General features: G+C 38.4%; 1 protein-coding gene across 4 annotated transcripts in view; it reads right to left on the bottom strand.

Moving 5' to 3' along the window:
- The window catches only part of TLK2 (tousled like kinase 2), a 46,309-nt gene that overhangs the window by 18,464 nt on the left and 8,778 nt on the right, over positions 1 to 19,067 (bottom strand). For all 4 annotated transcript variants that reach the window (XM_042475178.1, XM_042475176.1, XM_042475177.1 and 1 more), the window contains exons 3-10: positions 12,015 to 12,086; positions 10,982 to 11,051; positions 9,609 to 9,652; positions 9,418 to 9,513; positions 7,146 to 7,313; positions 5,054 to 5,149; positions 3,158 to 3,250; positions 1,492 to 1,602 (exon numbers count right to left, since the gene is read on the bottom strand). In XM_042475178.1, coding sequence (XP_042331112.1) covers positions 1,492 to 1,602; positions 3,158 to 3,250; positions 5,054 to 5,149; positions 7,146 to 7,313; positions 9,418 to 9,513; positions 9,609 to 9,652; positions 10,982 to 11,051; positions 12,015 to 12,086 — 750 coding nt within the window. The remainder of the gene's footprint in view (positions 1 to 1,491; positions 1,603 to 3,157; positions 3,251 to 5,053; positions 5,150 to 7,145; positions 7,314 to 9,417; positions 9,514 to 9,608; positions 9,653 to 10,981; positions 11,052 to 12,014; positions 12,087 to 19,067) is intronic.

The following is a 19,067-nucleotide window of genomic DNA, read 5'->3' as shown; positions in this document are numbered from 1 at the left end:
GAAATCAGCTTTCTTCCATTAATGTAACGCAAGCCTTAGATCTGACCACAAAAGCTTCTATATTAAAATGACCAATGTGCCTGTTCTGAAGGGCAAGGAGAATTACTAATGGTTGCTTAACTGTAATGACTGCCATATAGTGCAGTACAGATGCAATGTTGGCTGATCTTGAGGTCTAGTAAGATTGAATTTTCACAGTACTTTATGAAATTATAAATGCTACCGCTAATTTGGTATCCCCTCTCATATAATTTTAGGGGAGATGAATATTTGTAAGGCAAGCTCTGAAATTTACTGTGCCCTAGAGAAATAGAGATTTTCACTTGGGTCCCCACCTTTATATTGTACTACAAAGAGTAAGACATTATCACTACATAAAATTCTACTTACATTTACAATCTATCATACTTTATTTACATAACAAAAAGGAGGACCATGGGGGGGGGGGGGGAGAGGAGAATTAACCATCTTATAAGTTATGTTCCTTCTAACACAGTAAAAACCCCACAATGTTAAGACACATTATCATGAAGTTTACTGTTGCAGAAATGTATGAACAATTTATTGACAGACTTGTTTGTGATGTATATTGATTCCTACAGAATGTTATTTTCATCAATATGATATTTTCATCAACACTCCTACCCACAGCCTTTTTTAAGATCAGCCTTTTCAAAGACTGCCTTTTCTTGATAAAGATTTCCTAAAAGCTGATAATTTTATTTTATTATATTAGCAATTTTGGTATTAATTCTTAGTTCTTTGATTCAATTTCCACTTTTACAGAGAATTAAGAGAATTGTTTTGGGAACAACATATAGTAACCTGTCAATCTCATGAATCACACCTAAAATACCTTCCCAATACTGTTTGATCATGCAAGAATAATAATAATAAAAAAAAGCATGAAGTCAGATAAAGACAGTAATTCCTACAATAAGTGCTCAATGAATTGCTATACATTTTAAAAATATCTATATGGGTAAACAAGAAAGCCAGTGTTGTGTAGTGGTTTGAACATTAGACTACAACTCTGGAGATCTGGGTTCAGTTTCTCACTTGGCCATGAAAACCTAATGGGTGACCTTGGGCAAATCACATACTCTCAGCCCAGAAAACCCTGTGAGAGGCTTGCTTTAGGATTACCGTAAGTCAGAAATGACTTGACATTACACAAGAACAACAAGGTAAACAATATATTTTGTGGGTATCTTCTAACTTTATTCTAATTCAACTTAGATATATTTTTAAAAATCCTAGAATACTCCTATTGTTAGAATTACTGTAAAGTTTTTATACAATTCTTTTTAAAGAAAATTTAATATGTTCCAAGGAATAAGCCATATGATTCACCCATAAATCTGTAAATTAGAGCTTTTGTTATTAGTGCTCCAAGTTATGCAGAGTATGAAGATAGTTCAAACAGATAAGATATTTAAAAAGGACAAATGTGGAAAGGCTATAGAAACAATTGGGAAGCCAAGAGCTCACCTTTTCTATAAGGAGTTTCTTGCTCATTGTTACACATCTATTCAACCGCTCTTTGTACTTTTCAAGCATTTTTTGTTGTTCATCTATTTGTCGCCTTAAGTCACAGTTTGCCTAAAAACAAAGTAATATTAAGCAGATAAAGAAGAAACCAGTCCACATATCAACTGTAAAACAAATGCTTAAAGGCATATGGAGGAAAGGATGAAAGATTTTTGTCAAGATCTACCACCAGAGAACATGAATAGTTTTATATCCATGTGTTTGTCCAGTCCCTCTTTTAAAGCTTTCTAAAATTGTGGTCAAAGTTAAATCCTGTGACAGAAAATTTCAGTTTAACTATGCACTTTGTAAAGAGTTTTGCTGATCTTGACTCTCTGGCTTCAATAGGCTTTAAAGGGTTTCACTATTGTTACCCTTGGCCCCAGAAGAATTTTTGCCCAGTCATAGTGAAACACATCTATTATGGACTTTCTATAGCCTCTTTGGATCACATTCCTACTGAGAACTCAATTATCTTGCAGGTCCCATAGTTATCTAGAATGGCATAGAGCAATTTTCATCTTACAAATATCCTCCATTTTCAGATCAATTTAATCTCATCTGATCCATCTACATTAGATCAGTGGTCCTCATACTGCTCCCTTTCCTCTTAGGTGACAACCCTAGTACCCCCACCCCCATTTCTTGATACTGTGTACAGCAGTCAGCTGGCCAGCGGCATCTACCTTAGCCATGCCCAGCTCACCATCACCACCACCTCTTCAGCCTTTCATATATGAATACAGCAGTGGCAGTAGCCCAGGGGTGCTACTTCCTGTCGCCAGTGTGGCCTTACAGCAAAAGGAAGGTTGGCTGCTCAGCTGCTGATCCCAGGATAACCAGGTGCAAAGGGACCAGCACCTGAGCAGCTGGTTGAGCAGCAACTCCTGAGAAGCCTTTTGCTCATGCCACCTCCCTTTGCACCCAGTCACCCTGAGAGCAGCAACCAATTGGCAGGCTGAACAGCAACTGAGAAGCCTCTCACCCATGATGGCCTTGCAGAAAAAGCCAGTGTGGGTGAGAGGCTTCTTGGTCACTGTTAGATCAGCTGCTCAGTTGTTGCTCCTAAGGTGACGGGTGCAAAGGGAAAAGCTTCTTCCCGGTGAGGAATGATTCTCAATCTGAGAGAGACAAAGGACTCTTTTGAAGAACTGATCCCAGATACTCCTCCCCCTCCTTCCCCAGAGATAGGCTTTCTCCAAACTGCTTCAATCATCTTCCCTGCCCCCCCCCCCACTATACATATACACACACACATTGTTTCTTCTGCTACCTCTTCTCTCGGCCTGGCTGACAAAACAAAAACAAAACAAGACACAAAAAACAGGAGCAGCAGCATGGCTCCAACCTGCCAGCCAAGTCCCGGCAAAGCTCACAAAGCTTAAGCAGGGTCCTAAATGTGAAAGCTCTTTCCAGCATTGCTTCTCGCCTGTCACCATATGCTTTAACTCCTCATCCTCACCTTGGCCCTAAAGACCATTGTTCTCTTTGTTTTTCTTGAGTGCCAATATTTTGACTGCTGCCCTCTTTTCCATCACTGACCCCCTTGGGAATCACTGCATTAGATAATGCTAAAATCTGTGAATAAAAAGGTAGGGCAGAGTTTACAGTGTTTATGAATACTTACTCTTAATAAGTCATCTATTCTGCCTTCTTTTTTTTCTAGATCAGAGTTCTTACTGTTTTCTAGTGCAGATATTTTCTCCATTGTAAGATCAGACTATGGTGGAGAGAGAAGAAAGAAGAATGATACAGGTATTATAAAAACTCTAAACATCTTCTAAAGTCAGAAACCAAAAAGTATATGAAATATTTTGTCTTCAGCCCCTTGATAAAACTGGTGAAACTGGAGTTCACAAAAATTACATTTTGTACTTCAGTTGCCAAAATCTGTCACTAATGTGGCTGTTGTAGTCCAACAAAGTAGTATTTCCAAATTCTAGACTGAATTTTCTGTAATGGCATAAGCAGGCAAATGTAAAACAAATAAGGAAAAATACCTAGCAAACTGTACATGCTAGAGACTCAGTGCTCTCCAACCTTATAATAAAAGATTAATCCCTAATAAAGAAATGGCTCAAGCCTCATGAAACACCATTCTAATGCTAGTACTGAGCAAGTTTGGAGAATGCAAGTAGTGAGGCTATATGGACTATGTGACATGAGGCTCCTTTCACATATCAAAAGTATAGAACTATGATTCTACTGTAACAGCCATGATCCAATCCTATGTAATCCTAGGATCTGTAGTTTAGAGGGATATTTAGAATTTTCAGCGAGACAGCTCTAGTGCTTTTCCAAACTACAAACCCCAGGATTCCTTAAGATGGAACCATGGCAATCAAAAATAGAGCTGTAGTAGTGCCATGTTAACAGGCCCATTGTATGTGTTTGCAGAAACCTTCTTATACAGAAACCTTTTTGTGCAAAATATATAACTGTATAACCACACTCAATCCACAAAAAGAGTCAATAGCAATGGAATGGAATTACAATGAATTAATAGGTATTTCCAGACCTTAGCCGCTTCGATCTTTTGGAGAAGCGGGATACACATAACTTTTATATTATTATTATCCATGAACATTTTTCTCAGGCCCCAAAGCTACACTTCCTTTGAACACAGTGGTATGGCTTACTGATACTATTCCTCAGTGATTTCAAAATTGTTCTAAAAGTCCTGGAGTTCATCAGGGGGACCAGAAATGGCAGATTAGCTGCCCTAAAGGATAGATCCTCCAGCATTACTGAACTTCCTATGCAGCACGTAACTAGAAGTTTGCGTTCAGAGTATTTTTCACAGTTACACAGAGTGATGGAAGAGCCCCACAGCTTGGAAACCAATTATGACTGAAACTGTTCTCCTCTCATATACCCCAGACTTCAATACAGTTTCAAGGTCTCCACAATAGATGCACAGAGATTTCCTCAGTTGGAAAAAATAGCAAAAGTTTCCCTAGTTTGGGGAGTTTGAAAATAATCATTTTAAATAGTTGTCCTAATTCAGGGGCTCTTGGTCTGAACATAAATTTTGATGTATGCAAAGTCATCCGTTTTGGTGGAACTATCTGCATACAATACTTGAACACTTTAATAAACAAGAAATTAGATGGAAATATCTTGCTCATACTGTATTATGACATCCTTTGGGCCAATAGATACACTGAATAACCATCAATGTTGAGGAATGACAGTATTTTGATTGCCAAGCAAAGTAAAAGATGACCTTTTACAGTAAGGTTGGAACAAATTTTTATTTAATTAAAACACAGAGATAAACAGTAATAGGAAGAAAAACATCTTTGGAATGTCCTTTTCAAGCAGACTGCTTCTTTTCAAGAATCCAGCCGAAGACCAGTCACACTCAGAAATAACCTGTCAGTGACGAAGTGAGTCTGAACCTATACCTGGCATTGTGAAGTCACTAGCTTGTGTGTTCCATTTCCCTCACTATTACATTATGCACATGACTCAAGTCAGAGGCAACACAGGAAATGCATTATGTTGTTCATTTGTCTTATACCTGCGTCTGTTTATTTTGGACGGAGATCTGTTTTTGGGAGGCGCAGGAATGCTCTGTGTTCCCTGAACCTATTGAGGAAGGACTGCCTTGCTGAGCCTACAATAAAAAGAGGCAAAAGTAGTACTGGTTATTAAAAAAATGGCTGGTAAAGCATTATGTCAATAAAAAACAGAAAGGCCAAGTCTAAAAAATGCATTATTTTGACTGTCCTGACACTTTTCAGAGAGGTTTCTTTTACGTAAGGCAATGCTCCTCAATCTATCTGGTATGGAAAACAAACATTTGTTTCCCCAAACACCAATAATCATCATCTTATTTGTGGCTTATTACCAGGTGGTTGTTTCCCCCCCGGAAACTTGACACAGACCACCACTTTTGAGGAGTACTGATTTAGGACACATTACAAACAAATATGAAACACAATTAAAAACACAATTAGTCCAAACTCTATTCGTATCTAACATTCACAACGTTAACACCAGACATGGCTTCATCAGTGAAATACTGAACAACCTCCCACAAAAAGAAACTTTTAACTCTCTACTAAGAACACAAATTTCAGTATTAGATTAGAGCTTTGCAATACATACACCAAAAAGTTTTAGAATAAACATATAACTTTCTTTACAGATACTAACCTCTTCAAAGGTATTCCTTCTGGGAGAAGTGAATCCAGTCCCACGCATGCTACCACCCCCTTTTATACCAGTGAATGTCAATTAGAACTTCATTAAATGCACCTGTTCCTTTCACAATTTAAAAACCCTTTCTCTCAAGTAATCCATTTACTCAAAGCAACCATCATTTATAAGTACTCAAGGGTTTTAAGACTGAGTCTTGCATTCAAGTCTTCATTTAGATTTTACTGACCATATATTATGTCAATGACAAACATTAGATACAGCAGTGAAGATCATAGAATCAGAAAATTGTAGAGTTGGAAGAGACCACAAGAGCCATCCAGTCCAACCCCCTGCCATGCAGGAAATCTCAATCAAAGCATCCCCGACAGATGGCCATCCAGCCTCTGCTTAAAGACCTCCAAAGGAGACCCCACCACACTCCGAGGGAGTGTGTTCCACTGTTGAACAGCCCTTACTATCAGGAAGTTCCTCCTAATGTTGAGGTGGAATCTCTTTTCCTGTAGTGTGCATCCATTGTTCCAAGTCCTGTTCTCTAGAGCAGCAGAAAACAAGCTTGCTCCCTCCTCAATATGACATCCCTTCAAATATTTAAACAGGGCTATCATATCACCTCTTAACCTTCTTTTCTCCAGGCTAAACATCCCCAGCTCCCTAAGTTGTTCCTCATAGGACATGGTTTCCAAACCCTTCACCATCAGTGGTTCACTTATAAGTAACAACAGTTTTGCACAAAAAGATCACTCAAGAGATAGTTTTTGAATCTTTAAAAGGACCAGTGTCTTTAATGATTATCTTATTGATATGTGCTGCTATAATCTTACTATGAAACAAAAATCCCTGAGTAATGGAAAAATAAAATTTTAGAAGTCTTGAAGATGCAAAAAGCCACAGTTCCCTGGATTTTTTGTTAACTTAGGTCATGAACATTTGAAATGTAAACTCCACTTCATCACTACCAAGGAACAGAAGAGATGAGAAAGCAAGAATATGATGGGAAAAGATAGACTGGGTCTGATATGGGCGAAAAAGGAGTTCCCTGGGTGGAAGAGATGAAGCTGGCTGAGCAGTAGTGTTCTCGAGGAAATATAATTCCAAAACAAACAGCTTCCTTGATTCTAAACCAAGGTTGGGGAATGTTTGGCCTTCCAGATGCAGCTACAGCTAGAGACTACAGCTCCCACAGTCCTTGACCACTGGCTGTGCTGGCTGGGAGTTGAAGTCCAAATCATTTGGGGACTGGATGCTTCCCATCTCTCTTCTAAATCTTTACTTATTTTCGCTAGTTCATCAGCTGCAACTACTAAGGACTAGAATGTTAAGAAACAGAAACAAAACCGGTTTTAATAAGAGGACCATACAGATGTGGTAATGGTGGGGGATTGCAGACAGTCCACTCATATCAGAATAATTCAGTTCCTCCTGAATTTGGTCATTAAGACTATGCTCACCGAAGTAAATGGAAAACAGAGGCTTGTACCCCTCTGGGCCAGCTGCTCGCCCTCTAGCCGCTGTTTCGCTAGCATCGCCGACACCAGCGTTGGCAGAGCAGAATGCTCCTCCTGTAGTTCCTTGGCTGCGCCGCTCTCTACCCCATAAAGTGGCTGCTCCATTCGGCGCTGTAATACATTTAAAAAAAATACAAGATATTTTGAAGGAGAAAATATGAGTCTGGGATGGAGAAAACAATAAAATTGATCTCTGCATTGGTAAGAGCAGAAGCTTGGAAAAAGCTAACAGAATTAGGCAGGGGACAAGGGTGAGAAAAAAGGCAATATTATTACTAGACAACTCTCCTGTTTCAAAGTTAAACGAAATTTTCTCATATCTTTGTACCTTTTGGAATTAATGCAAAATCATGGTTTAGTTAGATTCACAAGCAGCAGCAAACTTCACCTGCCGCTACTGCTCTTCTGGTGTGGTTTTGGGGGAGGAGCATCCCCCAATTTGCTCCACTGTAATTTGCTCCACTGACAAACAGAATTTACCATTAAGAAGTTTCTCTTCATGTCCAACTGAAATCTATCATCTGAATAGATCTAGTCCTGCCCTCTGGAACAGCACAAAGGAGATCTTTGCACACTTCAGCTGTGATAACCTTTCAGGTATTTTGGAGAATGCTATCATACTATGTGACCTGTCACCTCAAACTGTCTCTCCTCTAGGCTAAATATACTTCCAGATATTGAAAGGAAGCCTAGACAGGAGAACAGGGATACAGTATACTACTAGTTCCACACCATATTGTTAAAGCACAGTTTGTCTGGACCTGATACAAACTTGAAATGTGGACCTTACTTCCTCACCACCAATACTTTAACTTTTTGGGGAGAAAAATAACAATGCCAAAAAGGCATTGCCTTTAAAAACACTATAGAAGACCGATTTGTATCTTTTAGCATATTTTGATTTCCATTGTCTAGACTTCTTACATTGAGGTGACAGGTCACATGCTGTACTATTTGTATTAATCACCAAATACACAAGAATCAGATCTCTTTCTGCTCTACTCTTGCTTCTGGTTGGAGCCAGCATCTCTCACAAGAACTGGAAACACACAGAAGCAGTTGCATAAATACCCTTAAATATAATACGTCTTTTATTCTGATGCACCCCTCTGAATCAGATTTATAGTATAGACCAGGACATTGAACCTGCCAAAGTACCTACATGGGTAGATTGATTTGTTGAGAATACTGTTCACAGGAATTAGATATGCATCTTGAGACTGTGAGGAGCAAGATCTTTATCACACTATTCTGTTATAGTAGCGGCCATTGATTTAAGGCAATTTGGAAGTATAAACAGAGAGATAGACCGACAAATGAGAAATGCTAGTGGCAACATTGCAAAAAGGTTGTTAAGATTATACTGTAGCTAACTTCTCAGTTAACTATTTGTCCTAGGATCAATATCAGTTCCGTATAATTATTGTCACCTTATTGCAATGGTTACAAGATCCATCTAGGCTGATGCTCTTTAAAATGCACAGTCATGGTGACTTTCAACAAGCTTTCAGTTGGCCCTAACATTTCTATAACAATAGTTCTTGCTGTATCTTGTTAACACAAGCCTATGCCTTTGCATACTATCTGTGACCTAGCTTCATACATACAGACCTTTATCACACAGAGCCCATAACTGAGTAAGACAGGTAAGGATTAAGCATTATGATAAGGATAGACAGCTCTGGTGGGTCTAGGGGCCAATTTTCTGCTCTTAAGATTGGCACAGACTGCCAAAAATGCCCTCCCCTCCCCAAAGGGAGGAAAAACATAATCAAATGTGGGCAGAAGTCCACCTCTGGTTGGGGAAAACAAAGTAAATAATACACAAAGAGGCTGCTACCTATTTAAAAGGTACATCCCCACTCATGGAGACTTCAACATGAACCTGATCAGCCTTTGGGGGACAACAAGGAGGTTACTTTGTGACGTCTGGAGGAGTGGAGAACCCCAAAAACAGGTTTGGAGGACCACATTCAGCCCCAGGGTCACATTTTGTCCAACCATGTAATATGAGCAAAGAACAAGATCCAGGTCTCATCATCTGAAAGCTGGAAGAACTGTGTTGTCTCCAGAGCATCTGAATCACTGCTTACATCCCTAAGCTTTGTTCAGAAGCAAAGAGCTATAGGAATGACCTTTAAAAGTAAAAATAAATAAATAAGCAAAAACATTGGGTACACAGGGACCACACTCTCTCCTTCAGGTGAATACCTACAGGTAAGGGATTTGATAAGGAATGCTGTGGTGATGATCGTGCAACAGGTGGCACGCTTCTTCCAGGGCTTGTTCCTGGACCACTTCCACCAGCAAACTAGAAAAAGAGGAGATGGGGAAAGTAAATAAGTAACTTATCACTAAACATATACTAAAAGGAAAAGAAAGAACACTTTTTTTCTCACAGCTTACCTCAAAATAATCACTAATTTTATGTCCCCTTGGAGTAACTTTGCCTGAAAGAAAAATAACCATGTTACCAGTCTGGTAGCACCAAAATCATATTGAAAATACTATCAAATATCAGTGGTAACTTGTTCTCTTAAAATTGCCTGAAAGGATCTGAAGGTTTCTTTCCTCCTTATGCCTGCTTAAGGAGAGAGGAGGCCAAGCCTGTAGGGGCACAATTTCCAGCCCCCCAAGCCATCAGATTTTGTTATTTTTTAAAAAAGGTTATTTCTCCATCCCTCATCCGCCCAAAATGCTGCACACACCAAATAACTTAAAAATGAAAAAAAGGAAGAAAACCAGCCCAAAAAATAAACCAAGTAACATGATATCACTTCCTAATGTGGAAGTGCAGTTTGCCTTCTCTGTAGTTGTTCATCCTTATTTTAGAGGAAGCACATGTCTCAAGGATCAATATAAGTGGGTATTGTAAAGTTTTAATTATCACCTTTAAAAAAAATTGACAGAAAGTTTATTTTGATTTGTAGTTGTTAACTTATCTTTATGTAGTCACCATCCAGATTTACACATTTTTCCCAGTGTTTCTTGACCCTCCTAATACCTGATATTGTAGAAGTCTGCAGATTATGTCTTACGAGAGGATATCGTAAAGTAATAATTATCACCTGGACGTTATTATGGTATATTGATGAAATTTTGTCAGTGGCATTACTAGTCCCTACGTGCATGATGTTGAGAAAATCAGCTCATTGTGTCCTTTATTTCTGTGACAGATTGTGCCAGAAGTGACTAAAGTGTAAAATCGTCATAAGACACAATCTGCAGACTTCTACAGAAACTGTGGGGGAAAATGTGTACATTTGGATGGCGACTATGTAGAGATAAGTTAACAACTACAACTTTAGGCAGTGCCTAAATTATCTTGAAAATTAAATGACAAGACATGTGATCACTGCACATTTTGCTGTGTGTATGAGTGCTGGAAAACCAGGTCCAGAGCTTGAAAAGATACTTTTTGGACTACTATTCTTAGGATACCTTAGTCAGCATGGCCAGTTATTCAAATTCTGGTAGGGTCACAGATTTGAATGCTTTACCATCTTTTCCAAATTCTGGAGAGGCCCAACTATGGCACACACATGCAGAGAAAAAGAGGCAGATGAGTATCACAATAAGCCTATTGCAGGACTAAAAATATTTTTCTTACAATGGGGACAACAAATTATCCCTAAAGAAAAAGGTACTGTTCAAAGTCCAGGATAACAAGCTGCCCAACACTCCCTAGAGGTATACAGGAAAAGCCTCAGAGAGCAAGAGAACTGTCTAATAACAAGACTCATTACTGAGTTTTTGGAAAACCTAATGAGAGTGCCTACCTTGACTAGTCTCAAATGTCTCTGCTTTCCTCTTCCTGTTGCGCTGGTCATTCTGTTTTTTTTCAGGAGTCTTACAAGAAGAGGAAGAAAAATCCCAAATCAAATTTTCACAGAAATCCCAGGATTAAAGAAGACAAAGATAATTAGAAAACATGTTTCTCTGCAAATTTTTAACATGCCTATTAAATATTGTTAATAAGAGGCTTCCTCTCTTATGTTCCCCAAAGCCAAGTATTACACAAAATTTATTATTATGGCATACAGCCAGTACAAAGCCAAGTATTATGGTAAGATGAATTAACTACATTTAGTCAAACCTGTGGCAATTAATTACATGTAGTCAAATCTGTGGCAACATGCTAAGAGTTCAGATCACCAATGGCTTCTTCAATGGTTAAAGGGCTTACTACTACTACTACTGCTACTACTAAAATTGTTGAGCTTATTTGCTACAGTGAGGAATTAAGCACCCCAAACTTTTACAGTTGGCCCTCCTTATCCACGGATTTTTTTATACATGGATTCAAGCATCCACGACTTGAAAATATTAAAAAAAGGTATAAATTCCAAGTATCAAATTTTGATTTTCCTATTTTATATAAGGGACATCATTTTGCTATGCCACTGTATTTAATGGGACTTGAGCATCCACAAATTTTGTTATTCATGGGGGTTCCTGGAACCAAAGCCCAGTGGATAATAAGGGCCCACTGTATTTTTTCCTGGATTGGATCATGTAACTATAACACATGGATGACATCAGAGTATGACAACCTAGTGGTCTTATTTGTAACCTGTCTACTATTTAAGACAGCACCAGATGCAAGAGTAGTGAATGAAGCAGAAGGCTAGTCAAACAGTAAGCTGTGATCTGGTTTTCACCATGTGAATTGGTTATGTAAACTCCACTAAGATTCATTATTTTCTTGCTGCAAATGTCTCTCTCTTCCATGGTCCCTACCTATGTTTTCAAGAAGACACGCTCAAGATAGGCTGAAGCCAAGGTTGTCAAGGAAACATAAGTCTCAATTACCTCCAATTCCTTGTCACTCAGAGAGCCCACACTGCACAAACTCTGATTAGAAGATTCACTGTTCAAGGGACCCTGGTACAGAGCAAAGAGAATAAATATTACCAACAGGCAAATTATATTATTTAAAGCAAATATAATGATTTCATTTGTGGGTGGATTTATCCACCAGTTAAAGGATTTGTGCAGCTATGTACTGAAAAGGAACCAGCCTATAAAGCCGATGAACAATTATCTTCCATGTCAATGCATTTGCAAATTCTCGGTTTGAATGCTGGATAAAACAGTGCCAAAAAACATACTAGTAAATGTCAGCTAGTATGTCAACAACAATTAGCTCCTGGCTTCTTTGTACAGAGTTCTTTGGTATGGAATGCAAGCAAACTTGGGAACATTTCAGGAAATAGATATGATTAACTGGGGGAAACAAGCTTGATTAACAACTGGAGAATCCATAAAGTAAATGCTTCCAAGAAACTCTAGTGACCCAAGAAACATGCATCCTGGTACTATGTTACGTACAACTTTCACTGGTTCCTAGTAACCAAGGCTTATTGTACATCAGGCAGTTAGGAAGTGAGAAAGGAAATATTTCTATCACAAATTTGGGGAAACTATGTACTGTACTTTCATCTCTGGACTGTCATGGTAGAACATCTACATCATATTAAAAACAGAGCATCAACAATATTTTCACAGACTTCTTGCATACAAAGAAGGCTTTCTTGGCTGTGATCATACAAAGTCCAAAATTTGTTTATTTATTTACTTTGAATATTTATTTATTTTGAGTCCAGAATTTCACAAAGAGGCCAAATATTCAGATGTATTAATCATTTAAAATGCCCACCAAGTTGCATATGAACACACAAAATATACATGAATACTTTGACCAGAAATCTTTTAGGCCGCCATCCATCTCTTTAGGCTTATGCAACAGTGCTCAAATGCATAACTGAGATTTTAAATCGTTTTTTCAAACAGTACGTCACGCTTATCTTTATATCAGAAACTCAACCTTAAAATGTTTTCTAAGTTTCAAAGACCACAGAGTAATGCAACAGAGAAGGGTTCTGTTTGAAAAATGCAAAATGGTCTAGTTGCTTTTTACAATTTATCATACTGCTCACTGGATCATGGCCAAAGACTCTAGTAAAACATGTAGACTCTGGGGAACCTCTGGGCGCCATGTGTTGTTGGACTCCCAACTTCTATAATTCCAGAGCACTCGCTGAGAGCATCTGGAGAAGTACAGGTTTCCTAGCCTTGGCCTGGATAAAACCATGAAAAGTCTCTTTTGGTGATACAGCCAAGCCTTATCAGATCTTTATCTGGGCTATTTGTCCTCCCATTTCTTCCCCAGTTTTTCAAATTCCAATACTCTTTTCACAATATATAACAAAATAAAATTAAATGATAATGATATCTGTCTCTTAAAATGCATTGCACATATATTCATGGGTGGAGAAATTACACTTGATGTGTATGCAAGAACTACAGTATTTTCTTAAGTGAGTCAATACACACACACACATACACTTTATTCTATATTTGTATTGGAATTAATACTACTGACCATTATTGGTTATGTAGTTTTAAAAAGATTGAAACACTTTACTTATTATGGAAGTGTTTTTAAAAAATCCAATGTCCACAGTGACAGGGTATAATACTGATTGAGCCAAACAGCCTACCACAACTTAGCATGCTCCAAATGTTTTGGCCTATATGTTCCATCACTTCAATCATTGGTTATACTAACTGGAACTCCTGGGAATTATAGGTGGAGAAGTCCACTATTTCTAATAACTATAGCTATCATCCAGCTCAGTGAAAAAAGCTTTTCTCTCAGGCTGACCTTGCTGATGTTTTGAAACAGAACCCATTGAGAAACCAAACTGAGTATATATCAGTCAGTATTGCTACAGATGTATCTGAAGGTACAGTGGCTCTTGAAGGTGAAAAATGTCATTGCAATATATCAGGCTGAGTTTTAGGATAAATTTCTAACTGACTGCATGGAAAATACAAAAAGAGTAAGTCAAAAGAATAAAGTTTTGCATTCATCATATATCTTTTTGAGAGTATCATTAGCTAAGACATTATGCTAAATTTGAAAGAGATGCCCAAAATACCACACACTGCTTCTGAAATAATGCCATCAGTGATAGGATTTGCCTAGTCCTAGACCATGCAGCAGCCTATCTTCTTTTGAAACAGATGTTTGATGAACATCTCAAGCTGGAAGGTTATCTTCGCTATAATAATAACTACAAATATTTACCCATAAGTAGTCCTATTGACCTCTATGAAGCTTTCTACTTTGACTGCATGCAAGGGTGGCTTCCAATTTCATCTGCAAAATGCAGATGGTGGTCAGAAACAAAATACTGTGACCTTTCCTGACACTGGTCGTAGCCCCATTAAACTTAATTTCTACTATGGTGATAGAAATGTTCCTTGGCTGTATCACTTCAGAATCCAAGTTTGGGGGAGGGATGAGAATTTGGTATCTGTATATCACAATATGTCGGTATATATCAGAATATATTAGTATCAGTCTGACTCTCCTTTTGTAACCACTTTGTATCTTAAATCAAAGTTTCAAGAATTACTATTTTATGTAATATTGGTTATCTTGCTTTAGTTATGCAATCACTTTTAGTAAACCACTTGTAAGACCTGCAGGTGTTTTAAAATACAACACTGGTTTGGTGCAGGAGGAAATAATCTGCCTATTGTTAGAGATCTGAGTTACAAGCCCCCAGCTACGCAAAACCATGGGAAAGGTCCTCTGGGTGTAAACATATTGGTGGGCATATTGACAGTAATATGATTCTTTCATGTACTACATGCAGGATAATTAAATAAAACCTTGATTATATTCCCTTGGGGTTTATAGATTAACAGATATAAGTGGCTATAATATTCAACAATAATTCTGTTTGGAGCCAGGATGATTACATACTTCAGGATAATTGGTTATGTTTGCAGAAACTTCTTGTTCTCCTCCTTCATTCTTACTGATTGTTTGCTTTGGAAATGAGTTGTAACCTTGAATTCCTGTTTACAGGGGCAACTGATAACATATAGGGTTTTAAAAAAATATAAAGTGACTTTTTCTTTGGGGCAGCTATGTACCAAATTAAGACATTGCAGAAAACAGGATACTAGCCTATCGTGTCTGCATATTTCTGCCCTTTTTGGAGTGTTTGTGCCTCTGATGTGTTTTGCGTTGACCATGGTTTTTCTACATTTATGGGAGTCTTGTTCCCTAACCCCCGTGAATGTGGAGGGCTGACTATACACTTATTACTGTTTCCTTTGTTGTTTGACATCCTAGTAATTTCTAAGACCTAACTATATGACATCTTATAACTATTTGACCAAGATGGAACCTACTGTCAACTTTAAACATTCTGGCAATGTTATTTGAACAAAGGAATGGAAGTTAAACTAAGATCAACAAATGGCAGCTAATACACACTTGGGAGACTGTGAATGTGAATAAACAAACAGAAATGAGGTCCTTGGGGGAAAAGAGGTGAATTTACCTCATCTTCAACTCTCATGATAAATGGTGGGCGTATACAATGAAAAATAAAGTTTGAAAAAATTAAGTAAGATGTTGCTCTTCAGGAGCTGCATCTATGCTGATTTGGGGTAGTGTACAAATTATAACCGTGTGAGACTGCAATAACTGGTGTACACATAAATTATAACACCATGTATAGACGTCCCTCTGGATTCGCAAGGGATACATTCTGGGGGGCCCCGTAGATACCAAATTTTGCAAATTCTGTAGTCAAGTCCCATGCTCCCCTCCATGAGGCTTCCCTAAAGTGACTCTGGAGATCAAGGAAATCCACTGGAGTCAGATTCTAGGAGGCACAGATGGCTAAAAGGAAGGAAAGGAAAGAACTATCCTGGTGACTGTTTATAAACACTGCTGGATTTAGGCCTGAATTGGCTGATGGGTGACTTTGATTACACTTGTATGTTTTGAAGTTGCTGCTAGGCATTTCTGAACATTTTTGCTTCAGGATCTCATAATCTTCTTCTATCTTATCCCTCATGCTGTTATATAAAACTGCTGAGTGAAGCAACCCAGGGTTTAAAGTGTACTGTCATCTGTATCATGATGACACAGAACTCCTATTTCTCTCTTTGTTCTGAACTAGGTGAAGCTCTGAATGTCCCAGGCTGGTATTTGGCAAATGCAGTGAACCAGATAAAGGCTACACAATCTTCAAAATGCTGGTTTTGACATATAAAGCTCGACATGCCTTGGTACCTTGAGAACCTTGGTATCAGACAGAATGATTCCTCCTACAACAATGTAACAGAGAAGGTCTTCTGAATGGTGGCCTCCCAAAATGGAGCATTTTCTATAGGGAAGGTTACCATCTTTTCAGCACTAGATTAAGATTTAGCTTTCCCAGGCCTAGTCAGATCTTTTCAGCACAGCAATATGTTGGTGGTTTTAGGTCCTGGAGTTACTGATTTGGATTTAGTCTCACATTTTGGACTGTATCGTGCTTCATTGTCCAGGCTGAATTTATGTATTAAATTTTAATCATCAGATAATGAAGAAATGGAAATAGTTAAAGATTCCCCATATCCTGGATCAAACATTGATCACAATGAGCCTGCAATCAAGAGATAAGAAGACTAGGAATGGGGAGGGCAGCAATGAAAAAACTAGAACAAGATCTTAAAGAGCAAAGATATACAGTTCAGCACTGAAGTTAGAATCATCCAAGCCATAGTATTTCCCATCACAACATGCGAATGTGATAGCTGGACAGTGAAGAAAGCCGACAGAAAGAAAATCAACTCATCTGAGATGTGGTGCTGGAGGAGAGTGCTAAGGATACTGTGGACAGTCAAAAAGACAAACAAATGGGTCCTAGAAAAGATCAAGCCTGAACTCTCCCTGGAAACTAAGATGTCGAAACTGAGGCTGGCGTATTCTGGCCGCATCATGAGAAGACACGACTCACTAGAAAAGATAATGATGTTGGTAAAGGCAGAGAGGGATATAGAAGGAGAGGAAGACTACATGCCAGATGGTTGGACTCAATCAGGGAAGCCATGGACTTGAATCTGCAGGATCTAAATGGAGGCCAGGAAGTCTTGGAGATGTCTCATCCACAGAGTTGCCATGAGTCGGTGCTGACTCAAAAGCAGTTAACACACACATAAGAGTACATATGCATCTAAAGAAACTGACTCAAGTCTCTGAAAGCTCATGCTATCAGCTTCTTTCTTTCAACAAGATCCCTTTGCAGAAGTGTGTGTGTGTGAGTGCATCTATAGGACTACTACTCCCAGTATATATAGGAAAGAGAGGAGGAGGAGAGAGAGTCCTTTGTGTGTGTGTGAGAATAGATTAAACTGGAACTCTCCCTGGAAGCCAAGATGATCAAACAGAGGCTGTCGTACTTTGGCCACATCATGAGAAGGCAAGACTCACCAGAAAAGACTATCATGCTAGGGAAAGAAGAAGGCAGTAGAAAGAGATGAAGACCATACACTAGATGAATAGAGTCAATCAAGGAGGCCATGGGCCTGAATCTACAGGACCTAAGCAGACCAGTGGGGAATAGGGAGGCTTGGAGATGTGTCATCCACAGAGTCACCATGAGTTGGGCCAACTTGAGAGCAGTTAACAACAACAAAATATTATTGCTTTGTTTTAAAACTGTTAAATAACTCCCACAGAACCAGTATAGGTATCTAAACAAATACCGTCACCACAGCAAATTGACTGTGATGTTCCTGAAATTCCTACATTCAAGTGCTTTATCAGCCACTTAAGCAAGTTATGTTTATCAGCCTCACTTCTCAATTTGTAAAAATGGATATTCTATGATCCACAACCTTATAATTTTCTACCCACATCCGGGAAGTAGTAATCATGCTGATGAGAACCCAGGTAGCATGTGATTTCTCTTCTAAACTCACCAAGCTACCAGAAGTGATTCTAGTTGCTGTCTGCATCTCCTAGATCTTTATAAAATACAGTAACATTATGAAGAAAAACAGATCACTTACTAGCATTTCTGGAAAACTGACTTTCACAGCTGGACCTCTTTCAAGGCAGCTGTAGGTCTTAAACACCAACAGGCTACACATCTTTGCAGAGATAACTGCCCTACACTTGATTATGAGAAACATGTCTGAAAAAGTTACGGTCAGCCCTCCAGTTCCAAGGATTCTTTATCCATGGATTCAACTATCCACAGCTTGAAAATATTCCAAAAATATATAAATTCCAAAAAGGAAACCTTTTTTTAATTTTATATAAGGGACACCATTTTATTACAGTACTGTATATAATGGGTCTTGTGCACCTACAGATTTTGGTATCCATGAGGGATCCTGGAAGCAAGCCCCATCGGATATCAAAAGCCATTGTAGTTCCACCTGGACACACAGAGGTCAATACACAAATAATTCCAACCCACCTCAGATAGCACAAATGTGTTCCTTTTCTCCAGTCTTACCTGGATACTATATTCTAAAAACAACTGCAAAAGTGCATAAAGAGTACTGCCATGTCAAATTCTCCTGACTGTACATATATTGAAAATGTTTCTTCACAGATGTACGCATATTTCTAAACTGTCTAGGAAAATTATTAAGAAAACATGTTATCAAAACATAACGCAAATGAATTGAACAGAATCAAATACTGGAAATTACAGATAGAAACTGTAAGTTAAAGTAGGCGATAATTATAGAATGGAAAGCCAAAACGATAATATGCCAAAATTGAAGAATAGAGAGAGAAAAGAAGTTAAAGAATAGTGCCCAGAAACGTCAACCCATCAAGAGGACCCAAAGAAATGCTGAACCGTATCCAATGCAGAAGACAGAACAGAAACCTTAGCTAGTAAAATTAAGTTTGTTAGACACATAAAATACAGGACTTTTAGGATTAACTTTCCAATAAAGTTTAACACCAACTGAGAGAAAGCATATCACTAGTTTCCATTTCCCAGAAATCATGCATGTTGTGTATCAAATCCGAGAAAGCTTTGCGAGTAATGA

The sequence above is a fragment of the Sceloporus undulatus genome, chromosome 6 (assembly GCF_019175285.1).
Source record: "Sceloporus undulatus isolate JIND9_A2432 ecotype Alabama chromosome 6, SceUnd_v1.1, whole genome shotgun sequence".
Classification (NCBI taxonomy): Eukaryota; Metazoa; Chordata; class Lepidosauria; order Squamata; family Phrynosomatidae; genus Sceloporus; species Sceloporus undulatus.
Note: the sequence above shows the minus strand (reverse complement) of the source record. Positions and strands in the feature narration are given on the sequence as shown.